The sequence below is a fragment of the Thunnus albacares genome, chromosome 12, assembly GCF_914725855.1.
Source record: "Thunnus albacares chromosome 12, fThuAlb1.1, whole genome shotgun sequence".
Lineage (NCBI taxonomy): Eukaryota > Metazoa > Chordata > Actinopteri > Scombriformes > Scombridae > Thunnus > Thunnus albacares.
The window spans coordinates 19,691,694-19,711,746 of record NC_058117.1 but is presented as its reverse complement, the minus strand read 5'-3'; the positions used below and the strand labels follow the sequence as shown (position 1 = coordinate 19,711,746).

At 37.8% G+C, this 20,053-nt stretch overlaps 3 protein-coding genes and 1 long non-coding RNA gene across 11 annotated transcripts in view; all 4 read right to left on the bottom strand.

Annotated features, from left to right (window-relative positions):
- Window positions 1-735: 735 nt before the first annotated feature.
- On the bottom strand, window positions 736-4,075 carry si:ch73-52e5.2 (protein THEM6). The gene is made up of 3 exons (XM_044367195.1): window positions 3,968-4,075; window positions 2,860-3,364; window positions 736-2,023 (listed from the first exon to the last, which is right to left on the bottom strand). Exons 2-3 carry the CDS (start codon window positions 3,358-3,360, stop codon window positions 1,916-1,918), a joined length of 609 nt encoding a protein of 202 aa, XP_044223130.1. The 5' UTR covers window positions 3,361-3,364; window positions 3,968-4,075; the 3' UTR covers window positions 736-1,915.
- A 997-nt stretch (window positions 4,076-5,072) lies between these two features.
- Window positions 5,073-7,812, bottom strand: LOC122993657 (protein THEM6-like). Its single transcript, XM_044368002.1, has 3 exons — window positions 7,527-7,812; window positions 5,679-6,186; window positions 5,073-5,526 (listed from the first exon to the last, which is right to left on the bottom strand). Exons 2-3 carry the CDS (start codon window positions 6,180-6,182, stop codon window positions 5,419-5,421), a joined length of 612 nt encoding a protein of 203 aa, XP_044223937.1. The 5' UTR covers window positions 6,183-6,186; window positions 7,527-7,812; the 3' UTR covers window positions 5,073-5,418.
- Window positions 7,813-9,701: 1,889 nt separating this feature from the next.
- Window positions 9,702-20,053, bottom strand: part of LOC122993329 — a 21,462-nt gene continuing 11,110 nt past the window's right edge. For all 8 annotated transcript variants that reach the window (XM_044367399.1, XM_044367404.1, XM_044367400.1 and 5 more), the window contains 15 exons: window positions 17,645-17,795; window positions 16,645-16,781; window positions 16,021-16,132; window positions 15,356-15,419; window positions 14,715-14,918; window positions 14,364-14,509; window positions 13,976-14,094; window positions 13,166-13,287; window positions 12,899-12,996; window positions 12,079-12,215; window positions 11,325-11,449; window positions 11,062-11,207; window positions 10,421-10,523; window positions 10,147-10,283; window positions 9,702-9,918 (listed from right to left, as the gene is read on the bottom strand). In XM_044367399.1, coding sequence (XP_044223334.1) covers window positions 9,804-9,918; window positions 10,147-10,283; window positions 10,421-10,523; window positions 11,062-11,207; window positions 11,325-11,449; window positions 12,079-12,215; window positions 12,899-12,996; window positions 13,166-13,287; window positions 13,976-14,094; window positions 14,364-14,509; window positions 14,715-14,918; window positions 15,356-15,419; window positions 16,021-16,132; window positions 16,645-16,781; window positions 17,645-17,795 — 1,916 coding nt within the window. In that variant the 3' untranslated portion in view covers window positions 9,702-9,803. The remainder of the gene's footprint in view (window positions 9,919-10,146; window positions 10,284-10,420; window positions 10,524-11,061; window positions 11,208-11,324; window positions 11,450-12,078; window positions 12,216-12,898; window positions 12,997-13,165; window positions 13,288-13,975; window positions 14,095-14,363; window positions 14,510-14,714; window positions 14,919-15,355; window positions 15,420-16,020; window positions 16,133-16,644; window positions 16,782-17,644; window positions 17,796-20,053) is intronic.
- Window positions 11,478-12,068, bottom strand: LOC122993331. Its single transcript, XR_006406380.1, has 2 exons — window positions 11,962-12,068; window positions 11,478-11,681 (listed from the first exon to the last, which is right to left on the bottom strand). It is a non-coding gene; the product is annotated as an uncharacterized LOC122993331 (long non-coding RNA).

Genomic DNA, 20,053 nt, shown 5'->3' with positions numbered 1-20,053 from the left:
TGAGTTAAAGTATTATCAGCAAAATGTAGTTTAAGTATAAAAAATAAAAGTACTCAATGCAGATGAATGACCCCTGTCAGCGTTATATTGTTATATATTACTGGATTATTATTATTGACGCATTTACATTTAAGAAGCATTTTAAAGTTGTAGCTTGTCAAAGTCAAGCTAATTTTACTCAAATCATCATGTACGGTTGGGTAGTTTTAACTATTAAAATGCAACACATTTTACACACTGATCATATGTTCTATATCTAAAATCTTAATAAAAAAATACAATTGCAACTTTAGCTGTAAAAAAAATTTTTGTTGTTGTGTTGTGTGTGAGTAGAGTAGAAGTTGAGTAGCAGAAAAATGGAAATACTCCAATTATGTAAAAGTACATTTACAATTGAACTTATATACAATAATTTGAGCAAATGTATTTAGTTATATTCCTCTACTGCCAAAAGACCCATTTGACAAACACATTCAACTCAGAAAAAAAAGTCATCTGCTTTTATTCATTTAAAGGCCATCTGTAGAAGACGTGTTTTCCTGGAGTACAAACTGTATATACTGACTCTACCCGTCACATCTAATATTGTAATTGAGCTGCAAATAGGTAATAAGGAACACATCTTGGTCCATGTTCAGTATAGGCCCATAAACAGTACATTGGTATCTCAGGTGAATACTATATTACAAACCCATGTACGGAGAGCCAAATGACTGAGGTCCAATCACCCAAACATAGTTTCCAATGCATTTTTTAATTTAAAATGCCTTCAAATAATTGACACAATAAATAACGTTTGGTACATTAACACATCTCCATAATCATAAATAACATAAGTGGAAAATAAAAGGACAGTGTATATCTTCAAGCCCAAATCAATTAAAAAATATTTTGTTGTCAGTGCATCAATAACATAAATGACATGTAGACATAAATCTTCACGTTTTCCCTCCTTACAGAACAATACATTACTTTGGTCACAAACTAAAGCTTTTATGCATTAAAGGGACGGTTCCAGATTTCAAAAGCCTGTCTTTCTTAAAAACAAGCATCATCCTAACATTCACCATTTATTGTTTGTTGCGGGTTTTGAAAAGTTGCCAGCAACCTTGGATAATCTTTTACTTATTACGCCTGTCAGTTTGGATTCAAGCACTTTCTGCTAAAACTAATTGCAATTCCAGTTAAGCATCCCACCCTTTAAATGCACAAACAAAAACAATACTATATTGATTAATGGATCCCTCAGAATTGAATAATCCCTTTCAGATTGTTAACAGGAATTGCATTTGTCTACTCATTTGGGATTCCTTGTGCAAAATGCTGATGGGAAGATTAAAACAGTACATGTTCATAACGTCCATTCAAGTATTTCATCACTTACATTTTTGTAAAAAGTTCATCTTTAACTGAAATTGTAACTGTCAACTAACAACTTATCGAGAGAAACAGGCACAAAAAAATTCTTCTGTTTGTTTCAAAACATGCACTGATGTCAGTGGAAGATTATCTTTTTGCTCTACATGCTTACCTGAAGTCAGGGTTTTTGCTAAATGATAATGAAGATGTCTAAAAGCCAGTCTATTCACAGTCAACTACTAAATAAGCTGCAGGGATAAAGCTAGGTTCTTGTGTCACTTTCTTTGGAGAAAACAACTTCCAGTATTTAAAACATGGAATACCTTACAGTTCAAGTTTTCATAATCAGCTGTCTGAAGTATTTCTGTTCACATCTTACAAAAATACACGTAACAGGTAGGATAGACCCGAAACAGATAAGTGGAATCTTGTAAGTCAACTAAAAACGCTCTACAGTGTTTTACCATGTGTGTGCATGTATGTATATTGTATATGTGCGTGCAATGCTAATGATATGTGGGACTACACTCATGGAACGCGGCGTCATGGTGTGGCTTCACTTGTTCTTCTCTTCCAGTCCACTCTCTGCCCTCAGGGCCTGGCTGCTGGCTGAAATGAAGCTGATCCAGTGTTTGAGGTCTTCGGGAAACTCTGGACACTCAATCTGCACACACAAAGTTAGAAGAAACATCTGAAACAATTTTGATAATCAATGAATCATGTAAAGATCCCCTCCAGACTTGTGCATGGGAGGCTTCAAGTTTCCACATCACACTTGTGATAGTTGACTGGCTCTAAAGTAGTTGTGATGTCACAAATCCTGCTTGTAGGTACAAGCCTTAAACTCAGATTTAAGGTGGGTGCAGAGAAACTTTCCTCTTCTGTACATGAATGTAATGAAAACATTTTCCTAGTGTCAAACTAGACATACATCATTCTGCACAGTGAAGCTCAAACATGCAACTGAAAGAATAAGTAGAAAAACTTTTTTGAGTGGAAGGAGACTTTAAGTATTTTTTTAAGCAAAAAAGCCCAACAAACCTAAATACCAGCTTCTCAAATGTGAGGATTTAATGCTTTTCTCTATCTTGTGATAGTAAACTTAAAATCTTTGGCCTTTGGATGTTTGTTTGGACAAAACAAGACATTTAAAGATGTCGCCTATGGTTTTATAAACTTTTCGTGGACATTTTAATGTCCACGAAAAATAATCAATATTTTCTGTCATTTAATTAAACAATTTTATAGATTGAACGATTAATCAATTATAATTGGGGTGCCCTGGTGCATTAGAGGTTAAGGTGTCTACCATGAAGTGACCTTTTTTGCATGTCATTATCTCTCTTCTCTCATTTTTTTAATCATCCTTCTACTCTCAACTTAGTAATAAAAGGAATAAGACAAAAAAAACACATACATACAACACAAAAACAAAATAAATGCCATATTAGTCAGTAATGAAAATACCAGTACTTTACTCCATCTCCTGCTATCACTCACCTTCCTTTTGCAGACAAACTCGATAATCCTCTCCGGGCTGCAGCGCACCACATTCTGCCTGCAGAGCATAACTGCAGAGACAAAACCATCTTTCTTGGACACAAAGCGTTGCTCCAAGTAAAAGGCCTTCTCGTCCCATCCCACCACTTTGGTCCGAATCTCAAAAGCCTCGCCGAAGGCCAAGGAGCGTCGGTAGCGGATGGTGGAGGCCCCTACCACCATTTTGGCCCCCAGTTTGTGTGAGGCCATGAACAGCCCGTTTCGCATGTAATGGTGGAAGCGGGCAAAGTCACACTCCCTCAGGTATCGGGAGTTGTTCATGTGGCCCATGTAGTCCAAATCATGGGGAAGGACCATGCCATCAATGCTTTGCTCAGCTAGGATGTCCCATATTCGGGGTTGGAACCATGCCTGGAAGAACACCTGGGCCCCGCGCAGGAAGTACCATACATCCACACTGCAGAAGAGCAGGAGGAGGACTCCCAGCACCAGCAGCAACATCTCTCTAGAACAACAGTCCAAATATTATTAAGACAACTTTGAAGTCTAATTACACACACACATATACACACACACACACACACACACACACACACACACACACACACACACACACACACACACCTCCATGTGACTGAAACAGCTGAGTTTATATCACAGTCCACAATATTTTAATCTCAAACACATTAATTTAAAGCAGTTACTGTTTCATAAATTCATTAGCACACTCAATATTCAACTAAATGCACCTTTGACCTCATCAATGACAATGCAGATCTGTAGAGAAACATGTGAATGTTTTGTTTTCACTCGTAAAACCGAAAATATATCAGATTAAATTAAAATACAGACGCAGCATATTGTCACAATCATCCACTTCAACCTTGAGAGGACCGGGAAGCTAACGCCGCTGCATTCAGATGAACAGGGCGCAACCTGCTGTGACAGCCAAATCTGTTAGCTTAGCTGTTAGCCACCAGCAGTTGGTGGCCTTGGCATGATAAACACACTCCAGCCGATGAAACATGCAGCCGCTATTTTCAAAGTCAACATTTAAGTAGAAAATATAAAGACCGTAGAGTGGTCTTGTTGTGACTGTAAAACTTACTGTGCGTCCAGAAGAGAGTGCTAACATTGGATGCGATTCAACTTGAGGAAACCGGTAGAATGAATGAACACGACTTCCGGGTCTGTGACGATGCGCAACGTCGTTGGTTGCCTTGTCGGCATGGTTACAAATATTCATATTCAATGATTGACATCATCATGGTTTATGCTGTCTGTTAGTAACACAATCCGAAGATAGCAAAATATTATATGAACGTAAATAAATGTTAAATGCAATTTTAATCCGGTTTATGAAGAATTCCTGCAAATCCCTGAATTTTACATCTTCGAAATAAAAAACTATTGCTGAGATGTGTTAAAGTTTAGAAATTAATAGAGTCAGTGACTCTCTATTAACCCTTACAGACGAATATGTTACTATATTTTTCAGTTAGTATTATTTTTGTTTTGTTTTTTGTCATTAATTAATTAAACTTCAATCTTCTCTTTCTTTGCTACTTAACCACACGACACAGATCTGTAAAGTTTGTCATTAGATAAATCATTGTGGAATTACACATTTTTTAAAAGTTTGTGCTGTCAAGCTCTAAGTGACTGTTCTGGAAAAAAACAGCATGATAAAAGTGAAGTTTTATACATGTACTGTAACATAACCTAAAAGCCCAAAGTCTGTATATTCTGCCACCAGCAGTCGGTTTCAGTTGGGTGTTGACATTGTTACATCGACCATTGTGTCCGATCTGTGATCAAGCAAATACTGACATGCATTCATGTCAACATTCTTGGTCTTTCCTGTTGGGCTACTGCTACTGTTATGTTTTATTTCTCTTACAACTGTACCTATTTGTTGTTATACCACCTTTGGTTTAATTCTTATTTATTGCATTGCATCTTTTCTTAATGCTGTTTCCTTCAATAATGTGTTCATAGTTTCTTGATTGATTCCAGTGAAAACTTTTACAGGCCAACTCAAACTTTCTTGAGCACTTAATGGAAGCATGTAAGGCTCCCTGCACAGCTGTATATGCAATAATAATAATAATAATAATAATAGTAATAATAATAATAATAATAATAATAATAATAATAATAATAATAATAATAATAATAATAATAATAATAAGAGAAGGGTGCAACAAAAGGACTTCAAAACTAATTTGTTTTATTGCTGCCATAGTGCAAGACCATACACTTTATACAATCATATTACTTTTCTACCGTATAGGTAAATGAGGATCATTAACCCTGCTTTTCAGCTTCTCTAAACAACATGGTTTGCTGGTTACGCCAGTGTTTCACATGTATTGGGATCTAAGTAAAGCTTGTTTTCAGAATTGTAGGCACGAGTGTGTTTAAGTCAAGTAAATGTCATCACTGAAGAGAGACAACAGCGGAGAAAATTCTCTCTCAGACGACTTTGATTCATGGGCAGGTTAATTGGCTGGCTAAACAAAAAGCCAGTCTTCATAACTGCCTGTGCCATGTCCAGCCTTATTTGTTCTTCTCCTCTAGTCCACTCTCTGCCCTGAGGGCCTGGCTGCTGGCAGAGATGAAGCTGACCCAGTGCTGAAGGTCCTCTGGAAACTCAGGGCACTCCACCTGCAAAGAGACAATCACAGGCTCAAAGTCCATCAATTGACAGAGGATTTTTATGACCTTCTCAATGTGCTATTTGCATTTATCACTCTCAAGCTATGATTTTGTGACTGACCATTTCTGACAACTGGCTACTTTACAACACCCTTCCTTACCTTCCGCTTACACAGGTGCTGCATGATCTTGTCCGGGCTGCTGCGTATGACGCTCTGCTTGCAGTACATGACGGCACAGACCAACCCATCTTTTGTAGACACGAATCTCTGCTCCAGGAAAAAGGCTTTGTCATCCCACGTGACGATCCGACTCCGCAGCTCGTAACCCTCACCTATACACAGAGCCCTGCGGTAACGGATGGTGGTAGCCCCGACTACCATGGAAGCTCCGAGGGCTCGCAAGGCCTTGAACACGCCGTTACGCGTGTAGAGAGAGAACCGGGCAAAGTCACACTCGCGCAGGTAACGAGCGTTGTTCATGTGGCACATGTCGATGTCGTGGGGAGTGACCAGGCCTGTTAGGATCTGCTCCGCTGTGACATCCCAGACTGGAGGCTGGAACCAGGCCCGGAGGACCACCGCAGCCACCCGCAGGAAGTACCACACATCCAGACTGCAGAAGAGAGCCAGCAAGGCGGCAAGCACCCACAGCACCCACCACATCTCTCTAGGAAAAGCACAAACACACACAGAAGAAGCAGGTTACTGTGATGTGTAGCTTGGATGTAGTTTAAGAAGCCAAGGTGAGGTGGATGTATGGTAGTAATTAGTGGCTTGTAAGGGTGTCCAGTGCATAAATTTAAAAATATTGTTTGCAAGATGTAAAACTGAACTAATTGCACAACTTGTACTCTAAATATTAGCTTTTCTATTAAAGCACAGTCTGCATTATTTAAGTTCTTCAGCTCCAACTTTCATTTGCCCCCAATATACTTTTTCCCTGAAACACATGTATGGTATTTAGGCTATTAATAACTGAGAATCTTCCATAGTTGTGTTAAAGTTAAGCATGCTCTGTCTGGCTCAGAAGCACACATGACAAACACAATCCCTCTTTCTACTTGAATCTTACTTGAGACATTTACAGTAAATTATAGCAGTGTTTGTTATTGTGTTTTACACTGACCAATTCCTCTGGCTCTTTTTATGCAGGCATATTTCTCATGGGTATTTCATTTGTCTGACAAAAACATAATGTTGGAGTGATTTAATGGGTTTGATCCAGGGTGTGTAGCCCCTAATATTGACATGAAACTTGCCCCCTTTTCTGGAGGTAAGCAATCCATTATTTTTCATACCTAACAGGGACTACAGACAACAGATCCATTGTGATTCAGTTTCACTCTGACTCAACGCGAGTTTCCCACTTTTCAGGATACCTGTGAACTGATTTCACAAAACGTGAAGGTGGAAACAGGTTCTGCAGGAAAGGCTGGCTTCCTCTCTCTGCAAAAACTGCATGTCTTTAAAGCAGGTGGTTAAAACTAAATGAAAAGATTACCAAATTTAAAATGTAGGATGTAAAATACCTGCCCGCGTGGACGAAATTGCCAAACCAGCATGCCTTGTAAACAGATTTTTCATTCAACAATGTTGTCCTACTTGTATGTTATTATACACACTGATCACACCCTAAAGGTAGTTACTATTGTTAGCAAGGCTATGCTAACTAACCAAGAAAAAAATCATAATTAGTTAGTGAATCACGACATTGCAATCAGTGCAATTACTACAGAAGTAATGGACAATGGATCACTGCATTAAGTCGAACAGTCTAGAAGTGGTTTTGTGTCAGAAATGTCATTCACCAGAGTTGAAAATACTGCTTTAAATGTAATTTCACATTTAAGCGAGAAACTTGATATAAAACTAAGGCTAACGTTACCTGTTGAGACGGTAACTTAGTTTTCCTGATATTTAACACATAAAAAGCCAGCCAGGACAAACTGGGATAGTAGAGATACACATTAATAGCTTAAACTTTAGGGCTAAATCCAATAAACTCACCTGCTGTGTGGTTTCCTCCTGAATCTGCAGAATCGACAGCACTGGAAACAACGTGAGTAAAGTCAAACGTTTCTCCACAAACTCAAAACACGTCCGGTTACAACCTTTAACATAAAAGTCTGACTGGTAAACATGTTTCCAACGGTCAACTAACGGCGAACAAACGAAAATACACGCAGTAATCTACTTTTATGTAGTGAAGTATTACTTTCATATAGTGTATAGAGCTGCGTTTCATATATCTGTACACATTTAATAGCATTTAATTTCAGAGCAGGAGCGCTTCATTTTATTTTGTCCTCGCTGTTTCCATGGATCCCGTCCGTGTGCTCCCATACGCTCCACGGGACACGTTCACGGAGAACCTGGATGTGACGTAGGAGCAGAAAGGGCTGCGATGATTGGTTCATAAGTTATGAGACTTTTTCAACCGATTTTAACTATCATTTGGTTAAAATACATAATATAGTTATTGATACTCCACGTAATTATTGTATTTTGTAACTTTAACTGAGTAAATTTACTCAAGTACTGCACTTAAGTCCAATTTTGACGCAAATGTACTTTATATTTCAACTCCACTACATTTCAGAGGGAAATATTGTACTTTCTACTCCACTACATTTATTTAACAGTTTTAGTTACTTTTCAGATTAATATTTGACAACACATTCAACACATTGTTAAAGATTAAACCAGTAGTTTCTAACATTTTTGACTTTTGACGTCTTACAAAAAGCAGTGTGTAGTAGGGGTCACATTTCTGATGTCTATGAGTTAACAGTTCCACCAAATAGTGATTTTTCCCTCTAATCTTCTCACATGGTTTCATTTTAATAAATGTTCAAATGATTCAATATTTCACCAAAAATCAAAGACTAGAGAAAAAGTCCAAAAACCGAGGACAGATTTGTATATCAGAACTTTGTTTCTTCTTATTTTCTCTCCCATTAATCATCTCACGACCCCTCAGATTTATCTGGTGACCCTTTGGAGGGGCCCGACCCCTAGGTTGGTAACCACTGGACTAGACTAGCTAACTGTATATAAAGTAGTTCAAACTAACTCCACCTCCAGCAGCTACAACAGTAACATGCTGCTCTAACACTGATGCCTCAGTATTAATAATCTAGTGATGTCATACATAATATATCAGTCAGAGGGACGAAATGAGTAATTTTACTTTTGAATAGGTTTTGAATACTTCTTGCACCACTGCTGTAGACACAACTATTAGAAAGTTAATCATCTTAAATAGAATCACTTTGAAAATACACTAGTAAACTCAATACCTGGTAGTTTGCTAAAAGGTGAATTTGTGCAGGAAACTGGCAGCTCACATTAGAGCAGAGGTTGGAGTTTTTTTGTCTTTAATATAGAATTAACACCAATTACAAGTTATGCATGAAAATAAATCACAGTCATGTGTATTAATAGCACATTAATATAAGTTGTTATTCCATGTATGATTTACTGAAAAGAAAGGTTGCTGCAATATTGAATCAAAAAATATGCCATATATCCCACATCCACCACTTTTCTGCCTTTTATCACTAGCAGACAAACACAATGAACTCAAACTTTTATTACTCCAAAAAAGTAATTTAAACATTGGTTAAGTGATTAAACTGTGCATAGAGAATACATATGACAATATGTAAAACATGTATTGCACAAACAAAACTCAACAGAGAAACCAAATAACTGACTTTTCACTGTCCACACAGTGTTTTGATTATCAGGGCAAAAAAAATGTTCACAATCAACCAAACTTCACTTTTACATTCAATAAGAAACATTTTCACAACCTTCATTATGTTTATCATTATGCAGTTGAGGTTTATGGACTTGTATTACCTTACAAACTGTGGAAAATATATGTTAACAATGATAAAAACTAAATATGAACAGGCTTATCAAGCACTCACTAAACAGCACTTCAGACAGTTGTATTGCTACAAAATAGTGAGGCGTACCTGACCTGGTGTAGTGCAGATTTGTGGTTTGTGTGACACAAGCACCACAAGTTGAGTGCAAATATCAAATCTGTCATCATTCAATGACCTTAAATACAATAAAACATGCCTCTACCATAATTATGTGAATTAACTAACATTAGGCAATTATAAAATAATAATATATTATATATATAATAATAAATTATTATATAATAATAATAAAATTAACTTTGATAGAAAAAAATAAAAGAGTATCTGGATAGTTTCCTTTGCTCATGTGACTATGTAAAATCACAGAGCTTTAACTTGCACCACAGATTCACTGAATTTGACGAGAGCGATGCTCTGTCACCATTTTCTTCATGTCACGGTCTGCTGTTATGTCACCAACTTCAAGCTTATGTCCTGAGCCAACCAACGGATCATACTGGTGTCTGAAAGAGAGCGAATAGTCAACTGTGAAAATACACATCAATGTAGCTGATGAGATTGTTTAAAAAAAAAAAAATTCACTGCTGCAAACGGCAACAGGGAATTATGATCAGAGCTTTACCTGCTTGAGGCTTCCTTCTTTACATGAACTTTATCAATAACCTGGTACTTTATCAGGTCAGTATAGCATTAACTAATTTTTAATCATTGTCAGCAGTATTTGAACTCACTGTTTGAGGTGTTCCTCAATGGCTTTGCGTTCATACACGCTGCCATACACTGTTTTCACAGGATCAACAAACATCTTCTTGGTGAGTGGACAGATGAGATGTTGGGGTATATATTGTGGCTCAGGATCCACCAATTTCTTTAATATGGAAAAAAAGAGAAGGACAAAAAACATAATACAGTATGTTGATGTGAAAACTGTAAGGCATCAAAAATTTAATGTTATACAATAGTTTAATCCACCAAAACTTTGTACGTAAGTGCTTGCTCCTTCACCTTCTCCATGTCATCCAGTGAGCTCCCTGCTGTTTCCTCTGTGTGTTTCTTGGCTTCTTGTTCGTACGTCTCACGGCTGGTCAGGAATTCCTCAGCCAAAATGCTGCCACAGAAAAAATAGTGCTTGAAATATTTCCTCACACTGTCAAAAATTAATGCATGCAATGTTTGTTTCATCAAAAGCAGGAACTAATGAGAAGAGAATACATAACGTTGAATCAACACCTGCGACAGTCTGAAAAGTTTTTATTTTACAAGCATCACAGCAAATACTTTTGATGAGCTATTTGATTAATATTGATGCTGTTCTAATGTCCAACCTTGTACAGGAAAGACAGAACTGTGTACCAGACGGGATGAAACAGGACAGCAGAAGCACCTGTCATGACCATTAAAACTCTATTTTCAAACTCTTGCATGTAGCTGTTCAGTTACTTTACTCTCCCTTTTCCCAAGTTATCAAACAATGTTAATGATAGAAAGTTCAGAGGTGTCACAACAAGCCAACAAATTTCCACCCTAGATCCCATTTTAACTTTGCAAATGGATCACAAACATCCTCAGCATAAAAATATCCTGATAAAATTAGAGTGTTAAGTTTTGTTAAGTGTGATTTATTTATGTGTGTGTTTATATGTCACCTGTCCAGTGGATCGTCAGGCTCAGGGACGATGAGCAGTCCATACACAGCATCAAGGATGTCTCTCATGGTGATGCGGGCATTGTAGCTGCGGTCAAATATGTTGTGGCAGATTCGGCCCACACTGTTGACATTGCAGTGGTACACCTGCCATCATGTTAAGAAAATCTCGCTACAAAAAAAATGTACAGTTGAGGCAATATTTACGGTAACCATTACAAAATAAAAACAGTGCATGACCACTTTCATATTTTGGCAGGATACTTGTGTGACAAAGCGGACAAGTGGAGGCTTCACTGGATAGTCGGGACCGAACTGGCAGTACAGCTCAAACACTCCTTTCTCATACGGTGTGTCAGGAGGGCCTTGCATGAGAATCCTCCAGAACGCTGAATTTAAAAAAAAAAAAAAAAAAAAAAAAAGAACATTGTTGTAACTTTTAAGGAACTACAAAACACAGCTGTACACTTTAACTTTACATGAATAAATATATCTGAAAATAAGTTATACTGACAAGCCCTGGTGGGAGGGATATACTTTTCACATTTGAATTATGGATTGTCCCTTTATGATTTATATCAATAGAATGTGTTGTCATCTATATCCCAATAAGTAGAAACCCTATAAATATATTTTTTTATATGGAACAAAAATAATTTGCATTCATTTTTCAGGTAAATTATCTCTTCTCAAGTATCTTTGCAGCACTGTAGCTGGCTGCAGGATAGAAATTAAGGACTAAATAATGATTAAATAGTAAGTGGTGGTGTCACCTGTATGTCTGATTAAAGTGGACCAATCATGGTCATCAGAGCTTGATAGATCCTCTGTTAAATAATACTGGATGTCAAATTTTGGAATTAAAAAGAAATTCCAGACTTGGAATAAAATCAAATAAAACTTTTGACTACAAATCAAATACATTTTTAAAGTAAGTAGTCATTTATTTTACCAATTTCTGCGCCTATTTTTCCACCAAAGAAGAGTAAAACAGGTCATGAGAGAATCTTCCTCTTACTGAAGTCTGATTCTGATGGAAAGATGGTGAAGAAGGGATGTGGGTCACAATGCAGGCTCTTCAGCTCCTCCAGGATTCGTCTGTCCTTCTCCATGAAACGCCCATCTTTAGCCTCTCGAATCTTCTTTTTCAGAGCACTATTTAAAATATATGTATTAATGGTTTAATTACTGTTAGAAATCACAGAGATCAGAGGCTCCTGTTTAGTTGTTAGCCAACACAATAAAATTCAAAAATGCTGAACAGCTTTCAATCAAAGTGAAAAGAGGACAGTGATGTGATTTTAGTAACTAATGATTCACAATAGCGTCACCAGATTTCCATTTGTAAAACATTTCACAATTTTGGCCCACAGGTTCTTAAAAGTGAGTTGTGGAAGTTTTGCCATCATTCTGCAGCACACTGTGTAATTCAAACATTTGACTCTTAAGTAATCTTGCTAACATCTTGCCTCTATGTGGTGCTACAACAACATAGAATCACTGACAAATGGTTGAACCCCTAATGGGTCAAGGTTGCATGTGCATCAAATTTTGGTCAACCCATTTGAGATACAGTTTTTAGGTTTAACTGTTTTATAGTACTCAAAGTACAGATAATGGATTATGTACAGTATATGGCAGCTATTTCTTTTTATCTATGATGTTAAACTACTATTTTGTCAACTAAATCCACCTGCTACCAATACATGTCAAGCTGCCTTCACATAAAATCACATAAGGCATGAAAGTAGGCAAAAAGTGGTCATAAATAAATAGACAATGTAAATATTCTCTTTACGTGACCAGGTTTGTTATCAGTGGTTGGTTCGGTCACTCACCTCTCTGTCACTGTCACTTTGTTGTTTATCTGGTTTGGCAAAGACGTCTCTGGACATTCATCATAACCATAAGTTGCAAAGATGCCTGTTAAAATGCTCTACAAAATGACATGGAAAAATACTAAAATAAAAAATATTTTTTTTGTCCCAGAGAGTAAATGTACCTTTGACAATGTTCAAAGTTCACATGCTTGTTTTAAACTCTTGACAGTGTTGTGTTTAATCTTCAGAGAACATCTGTACAGGATAGTGGACACTGTAACTGACCTCACTGATGGAAGATGGGTCAAGTTTTTTCTTGGGTTTTCTGAGCTCCAAAGACAGAACCGTCTCAATCTCAAACAGCTTCAGACCGTCTTTGGTTGTCTGTGGTTTGAAACAGCAACCACCTGAAGAGATATAGATGTGTGAAGGGGAGATGCAATAATACACATTAGCTGCTGAGTGTCCAGGCTAAAATCATGATTTATCTTTCTTCAAATGGCTGAGAGTGCTGTTTCATATAGGAAGCAGTGGGTATACTCTCAATTGTATTGACTCTCAAGTCAAATCAAGTCAAACTTTATTTGTATAGCACATTTAAAACAACCAAAGTTGACCAGAAGTGCTGAATAAGCTTAAAATACTCTCAGACCAACTCTTCTGAGACTGTTGCACTATCGTCTCCGTTTTTTTGCCTTAAAACCAGACTTCTGGATTGGTGATTTCACTTCACAGTGACTTGTCATAAACAGGACGTTGTATAAAGCTTGTAGTGCTCAGTAAAGCACAGCTCTGCTGTGTGTAATTAAGACTTCTGACCATTATTACTCATGACAGACATTTTTCTTACTTTTTGAATACATGAAGGAAGGAAATGACAGCCAAATTATATATATGACCTCGACCTTAAGTCCAGCTGATTAAACACGGTTTATTTTGTCAAGGGACATATGGAAAAGGCCAGAAAATAATTTATCTCAACATTTTGACTGCAGTTAAGCATGTCTAAACTAGTCTATCAAAGACAACTTGCAGCATTATTACATGCTGATTTATATCATTTGGCAATGATACTTTACTAAGAAGAGGTCATACCTGTTGCATTGCTGATTCCATGTAGCATGTTGTTCTCCACATTTCCAAGAAGGATTGAATCAACAATGATGTCAGATTTTAGAAGTTTGGCTGTAACAGCGACTGGCTCTATGGAGGATCTATGGAAATATGAACACAATTCAGATTATGATGTCAACTGCCCCCCAAAGACATTTATTCACAATCTGTAGCTCACAGTTCAAGAAAAAATGTCATTAATGGACAACAAACTGAATGACCAAGACTTTCTCAAAGGATATTTTTGAGAATCAAGCATCATGGTTGCCAGCCTGACCATTTAGAGAACTGATCAGGGTAGAATGAGATTATAGTCATCAACCATCTCAAATACACATAAGTAAACACCCATTCAAAAATTTAAATTTACCCAGAATCATTTCCATCAGTGAGACAAATGATGCGAAGTCTGCAATCTGGGAACTTTGTCTTGACCTTTTCCAACTCACACACTCCACGTCTTAGGGCATCATACAGCAGAGTACATCCACTTGGCTGTAGGATGCGTATGCGTTCCTAAAAAAGTAAAAAATAGATGTGATATAATTCCATCTAGTAGGTCATGGCATTTTAAAAGAAAAACTTATTTTCTCTGGCTACTCAACTAATATAGGACACAGGTCTGATAATATGCTGGACACACTTTCTTAGTAAAGTGAATGGGAAGTTGTGTCCAAACTTTTGACTGGTACTGAATAGTAGATGGGGTATGCACATTTACCTTGAATTTTTCCAGATTTTCAGTGAATGTGTGCAGAGTTTTCACCATGGAGTCAAACTTCACAAGGCCAATGACGTGATGAAAGTCATAAGCAAGGCTCCGTGATGCAAAGTTGTAAAAGAGCTCTTTCACAGCGTCAATTTTCTTTAATTCTATGCTTCCATAGCACTCTTCTTCCATGGAGGAGCTTGTATCTATCAGCACCTTGCAAAAAAAAAAGTCAATAATAATTACATATTGTATGTACAGACTAGTTATGAATTTCTTTACAATAATAACTTTTCAGAAGGGCTGTTCCCTCACTAAAATTCTTATGAACTGGAATGTATGACAGGTTAACATAATATACAGTACAATGAATTGCGTACTGGTTACAACTGTTCCCTGCATATCCCACACGTTAACTGTGTTTGAACAATTCTCAATACATGGTTCTTACAGGTTTGTGTGCAGGATTTGCTGCTCTGATTTTACTGGATTTTTACTTTCCTCTTCATGTGACGACACATAAAACTACTATAGGTCACTCTGAACTGAGGACAGCTCCACTATAATTGAGAAAAAACAAAAATGCAACATTTCTCCTGCCAGAGCCATATTTTCTTTTAAAAGAAACAATGTAGGAAGGGACAAAGTGTTACCAGAATAGCCTCTTTCGGAGTCCTGGTTGTGACAAGTGACTCGTCATCTCTTTGGTCACCAGTCCTGTGTTAAATGTCAAAAATGTAATAATCAGCAAAACGAGACAAAACAAAAAAGGTGTGTGCACTATGTAAAGCAAATACATTTTCTGGTATATCCTGGAGACTATGATAGTTAGTGTACTGCTGTTGCTACGTAATCTTATTTTTTGGTTTACTTTTTTAAGTGCTAAACATTTAATAATGGCCAATGACTGAATGAATGAATGAAGGACAGGAAACACAAATACAGGATCTAGAAAACAACTGAAAATTGGACCACATGAGCACTGATAAAGCTTCACTGGAGGACCTAATTGTTTTTCACTGGCTTTGGGAAAAGCAAAAAATGTGTTCTGATTGCAATAATAGCCTTGATTTCATTAACCATGCAGAAAAATAAGATTTAGGTTATGAGTTTAATACAGGGAAGTGGATACATATAAAATCTTTCAAATAAAGCAGATAAAGCCACAATGTAAAAGTGGTGTAAAGAATTGTGAGAGAAAAAACAAATAATATAACAATAATAATGATAATAATAATAATAATAATAATGAACCTCTTTTACATTGTTATTCCTTGACTCGTTTCAACACAAGATGCTGTAAACTTCAGGTACTCACCTGGCTGCCAATACATTCACATCCACCGTTTTTACCTCGCCATCCAGACAATCATGCACTTTGATCATATCATTGGATCCTTTATCTTTATACAGATACACACCAAGGTTGTCTGACAAAGAGAAGAATACATTTAAAAAATATTTATTATTTAACAACTCCCAACAACGATACTTCAAATCAGAGGTAATTTGGAAACCAATGGAAAGTTTCTTTCCCAGTGATTTAGAATCAAGTGAATCACAAAGGTCTGAAACATGTACAGACATTTGGCACATAAGTTTTTAAGTAGCCACCCAATTAACATTTGGACTTTTTCTGAACTTGTCAGTAGACTAATTTTAAACATAACATAGGCGAAATAGACTTTATTACATTTCCAAAGATCCCCTAAAGAACCTTCCCCAAAATGGGCACATCTGAGACCATGGTGGTGGTTATGCCTTCTTACTATCTCTACACACATTCAACACCTGGAGACACAGTGCCTGCACAGCAGACCTCTGCAGTAGTTCCATAAATCTTGCCATCTGTTGCAGCCATCAAGAGCATGAGCCGCTTAAGGCAACAATGTCGTGTGAAACATACAAAGTGCACAGAAAGTGGTGTGTTTTACTGGGGTACCTTCACTCAGTAGAACAAGGCATATGTCATCCTGTCCTAGATCCTTCAGACGTAGAGCTGGGGTGACATTGAGACAAGGGACAGATTTCAGGCCTTCCACCATACTTCCAAAAGTCCTCTGAATATTGACCTGAAAGCTGAATAACAAGACTTGAGTATAATCCTAAATCTAAAGTCTTGAGCAGAACTTGTTAAATTGATTACGTAACATACTCAAATATCTTTTATTGCCAAACTTTCCACTGAGGTTGGCTACAAATGTTGAACACTGGACGGCACAACAGGTCAGAGAATCATCAAATTCAACAAGTTTTATCCTCTGGGAGGATGAATGTGTTTGGCAGGAGTTATAGCAATTAGCTTGTTTGCAAGTGGAGTCTTTGGTGTACAAGTGGCAGAAAAGGGTTCAAGGATCACCAAATTCAACACCCACACACAGCCAATTTAATGGAAATCTGGCCACAAGTTATCATCTGGAAAGCTGATAATATGGCATATAGATTTTGCTAGGAGAAATTAGTTGTGTCTAAAATGATCAGAGTGTGCTGGTAATTAGCCCATTTTAAAATGTTATACCCAAGGGTAACATTTGACCTCAGAGTGACAACAGTGGAAGAAAAATATTCATTCTCTTGGAACCATTAATATGTCTATAATAAATTTAATGGCCATGCCTTGGTGAACATTAATTTAATTAGTAAATTTAATAGAAATTTGCCAGTTTCATCCTCAGGGGACTATTGATCTCCACAGCAAACTTCATCGAAATCAGGCCATCAGTTTTCATAGTTCCACATCATGCATTTAAGCGTTGGCAAAAGTAGACCAGGCATTGTCACTACACAAAAAGTCAGGGGTCACTAAATAATTATTAATCATCTTTGTTGACGCAAACATACCACAATATATCAACGTCAAGGCTGCTAACTCATTCTCCTGACAGAAGAAATAGTTGCATTGCAGTAGTTTTATGAAAAGTAAAGAGTCTGATGACACATACTTCTGACCAGTCGTCTTGTCATGATGAATCCACAGAGGATATGTTCTGGTGGATGGAGGTAAGCTGAGCAAGATTTTCTCAATGTCAGTGGCTCTCTGTAATGATGTTTCTCTCAAGATTTCTTCGGTGCAGTTTGGAATTTTCTCTCCATCTAAACAAAATAATAGAAAATTAAATCAAGCAGATATTTACTACTGAAGCCAGTACAGTTTCGCAGTAAAAAATACTGTGCTAAATTTCCATACAGTTGGGATACCTGTGCCAGACTAAGCCATGAGCAAACTATCAGTGTGTATAAGTGCCTGTCACCTGCAGCTCTTCATCTAACCAACTCTTTGTGGCTGCTTCGTTAAAATTTTAAAAACTGTTCAGCTGACAAAGAGGTGAAAATGTCTGTGTAGAAAAAGAGCAGTTCAGTGAAAAGTACCACTGCATCCCTGTAGCTGCATGACAATTAACATCTTTCAGTTTTTGTCTGTGAAAAGCTTTCAGTGTAAAACAGCGGCATGTCCCTTTACTTTCACTTATAGAAACAGCATCGAAAAAATTGTCAATTCATCTTCTAGTTTTTAAATCATTTCTATAAATTGTAAAGAAAAAAAAAAAAAAAAGACATTCACAATTTCTCAGTGCCTGATGTCTTCAATGTGCTAGTTTTTTCAGATCAACAGACCAAAACTTTTAGATTTTTAATTTACTGTCACATATGACAAAGAAAAGCAGCAAATCCTCACATTTTAGAACCTGAAATCAAAGAATATTCGGCCTTTGTGCTTGAAAAATGACTGAAATGATTATTGGATTATCAAAATAGCATAGCTGACGATTAATTTTCTGTTGGCTGACTAATCGTTGCATCTCTAAGCTAAACCATGCTATACTGGACCAAGGGTAATATACTGTACATATAAAGAAACTGACGAGTTCAGAGCAGCAGTGGAGAACTGTGTTAAATGTGTGACAGCATGTCACTTGCCTATGTTGGAAGCAGAGTTGCAAACCAGAGCTACAGAAATGATGAAAATTAAACAGAGGCATGGTGAGAATGTGAAGGCCATTTCCAAAGCTATCATATACGGTTGGGCAAAACGGCAAACTGATGCTCCCTCTCCACAAACTTTGTTGACCATTGTATCCAAAGCTGGAGTGCCTTTGCAAGAGTCACACACAAACAAAACAATGATTTCAATTTTTCCACAACTTTCACCTTCAAACCCCTTTTCAGCTGCTAACATGACTGATCAAACCATTTCACAACAAGCAAAGACTGACGATGAATTTCTCTTACTAGCCGCAGCTGTTGAGGGACAAAGACTACAGACTGAAGTAGAAAATAGAGAAGAGCAGATAGCAGCTAGAGAAAGGGAAAGAGACACAAGGCTTCAAATACTTGCTAGTCATAACCGACAGGTTCTCGAAGTGGGTAGAAGCTTTTGCAACGAAAAAAGAAGATGCAAGAACAGTTGTAAAGTGTCTGCTAAAAGAGGTAATCCCTAGGTACGGAGTGCCGCAGGGAATAGATAGCGACAGAGGTCCAGCTTTTGTGTCAAAAATCACTCAGGGACTGTCAGAAATCTTAGGATTTAAGTGGCAGTTACATGTTCCTTATCATCCACAGAGTTCAGGTCAAGTTGAGAGAATGAATGCAACTATCAAAGACAGATTGACCAAAACAGTCCTAGCCACAGGCCTGAAATGGCCTGATGCACTGCCGATTGTGCTGTACTCCATTCGGAGTGCACCAAGTGCAACTACAGGACTGAGTCCTCACGAGGTGCTGATGGGAAGACCAATGTCCACAGGGACAAGTCCCCCACTGACACCACACAAAGCTACTCTGCTTTGGACGGATGAGTTCATGACTGAGTATGTGAAAAGACTAACAGAGATTTTGAGAAAGTATCATTTACAGGTGGCTGACAGACTCCCCAAACCATCGGAAGAACCAATTCATTCCTTTCGAGAAGGTGACCTGGTATTAATCAAATCTCTGGAAAAAGTGTCTTTGTCTCCTAGGTGGAAAGGTCCATACCAGGTGCTGCTGACTACTAGGACGGCCCTGAAGGTCGAAGGCAGAGCAGAATGGATCCACGCCACAAGGTGCAGACTGGCCCCCCCAACCACTGGCGGAGGAGAGCAGAGCCCTGGCAGGTAACCGGATGGTTACTCCTTTTTTCTCTCCTGTTTAGTAGGTTCGGGCAGGGGACAGGTCAAGTCGGTCCAAATGAGAGAGAGACAGGAGTCTCTCTGATTCCAGGCGAAGGAGAGCGGAAAGGCTTTCCTTCTCATGACACAGTCGGTGCCATGAACCCAGTGCCCCATGGACAGGGGCGCCCTTTGCAGAATGATCCACGTCGAAATGCAGACCAAGAGCCAGATCTTGGACATACGGACAAATCAATGAGCCCA

Coding starts and splice junctions, on each gene's coding strand:
- LOC122993657 (XM_044368002.1), bottom strand. CDS start 6,182: ATGTGGTGGGTGCTGTGGGTGCTTGCCGCCTTGCTGGCTCTCTTCTGC. Junction 5,527..5,678: donor AGCACCTGTGTAAGCGGAAG/GTAAGGAAGGGT, acceptor GTCTCTTTGCAG/GTGGAGTGCCCTGAGTTTCC.
- si:ch73-52e5.2 (XM_044367195.1), bottom strand. CDS start 3,360: ATGTTGCTGCTGGTGCTGGGAGTCCTCCTCCTGCTCTTCTGCAGTGTG. Junction 2,024..2,859: donor AGTTTGTCTGCAAAAGGAAG/GTGAGTGATAGC, acceptor TTGTGTGTGCAG/ATTGAGTGTCCAGAGTTTCC.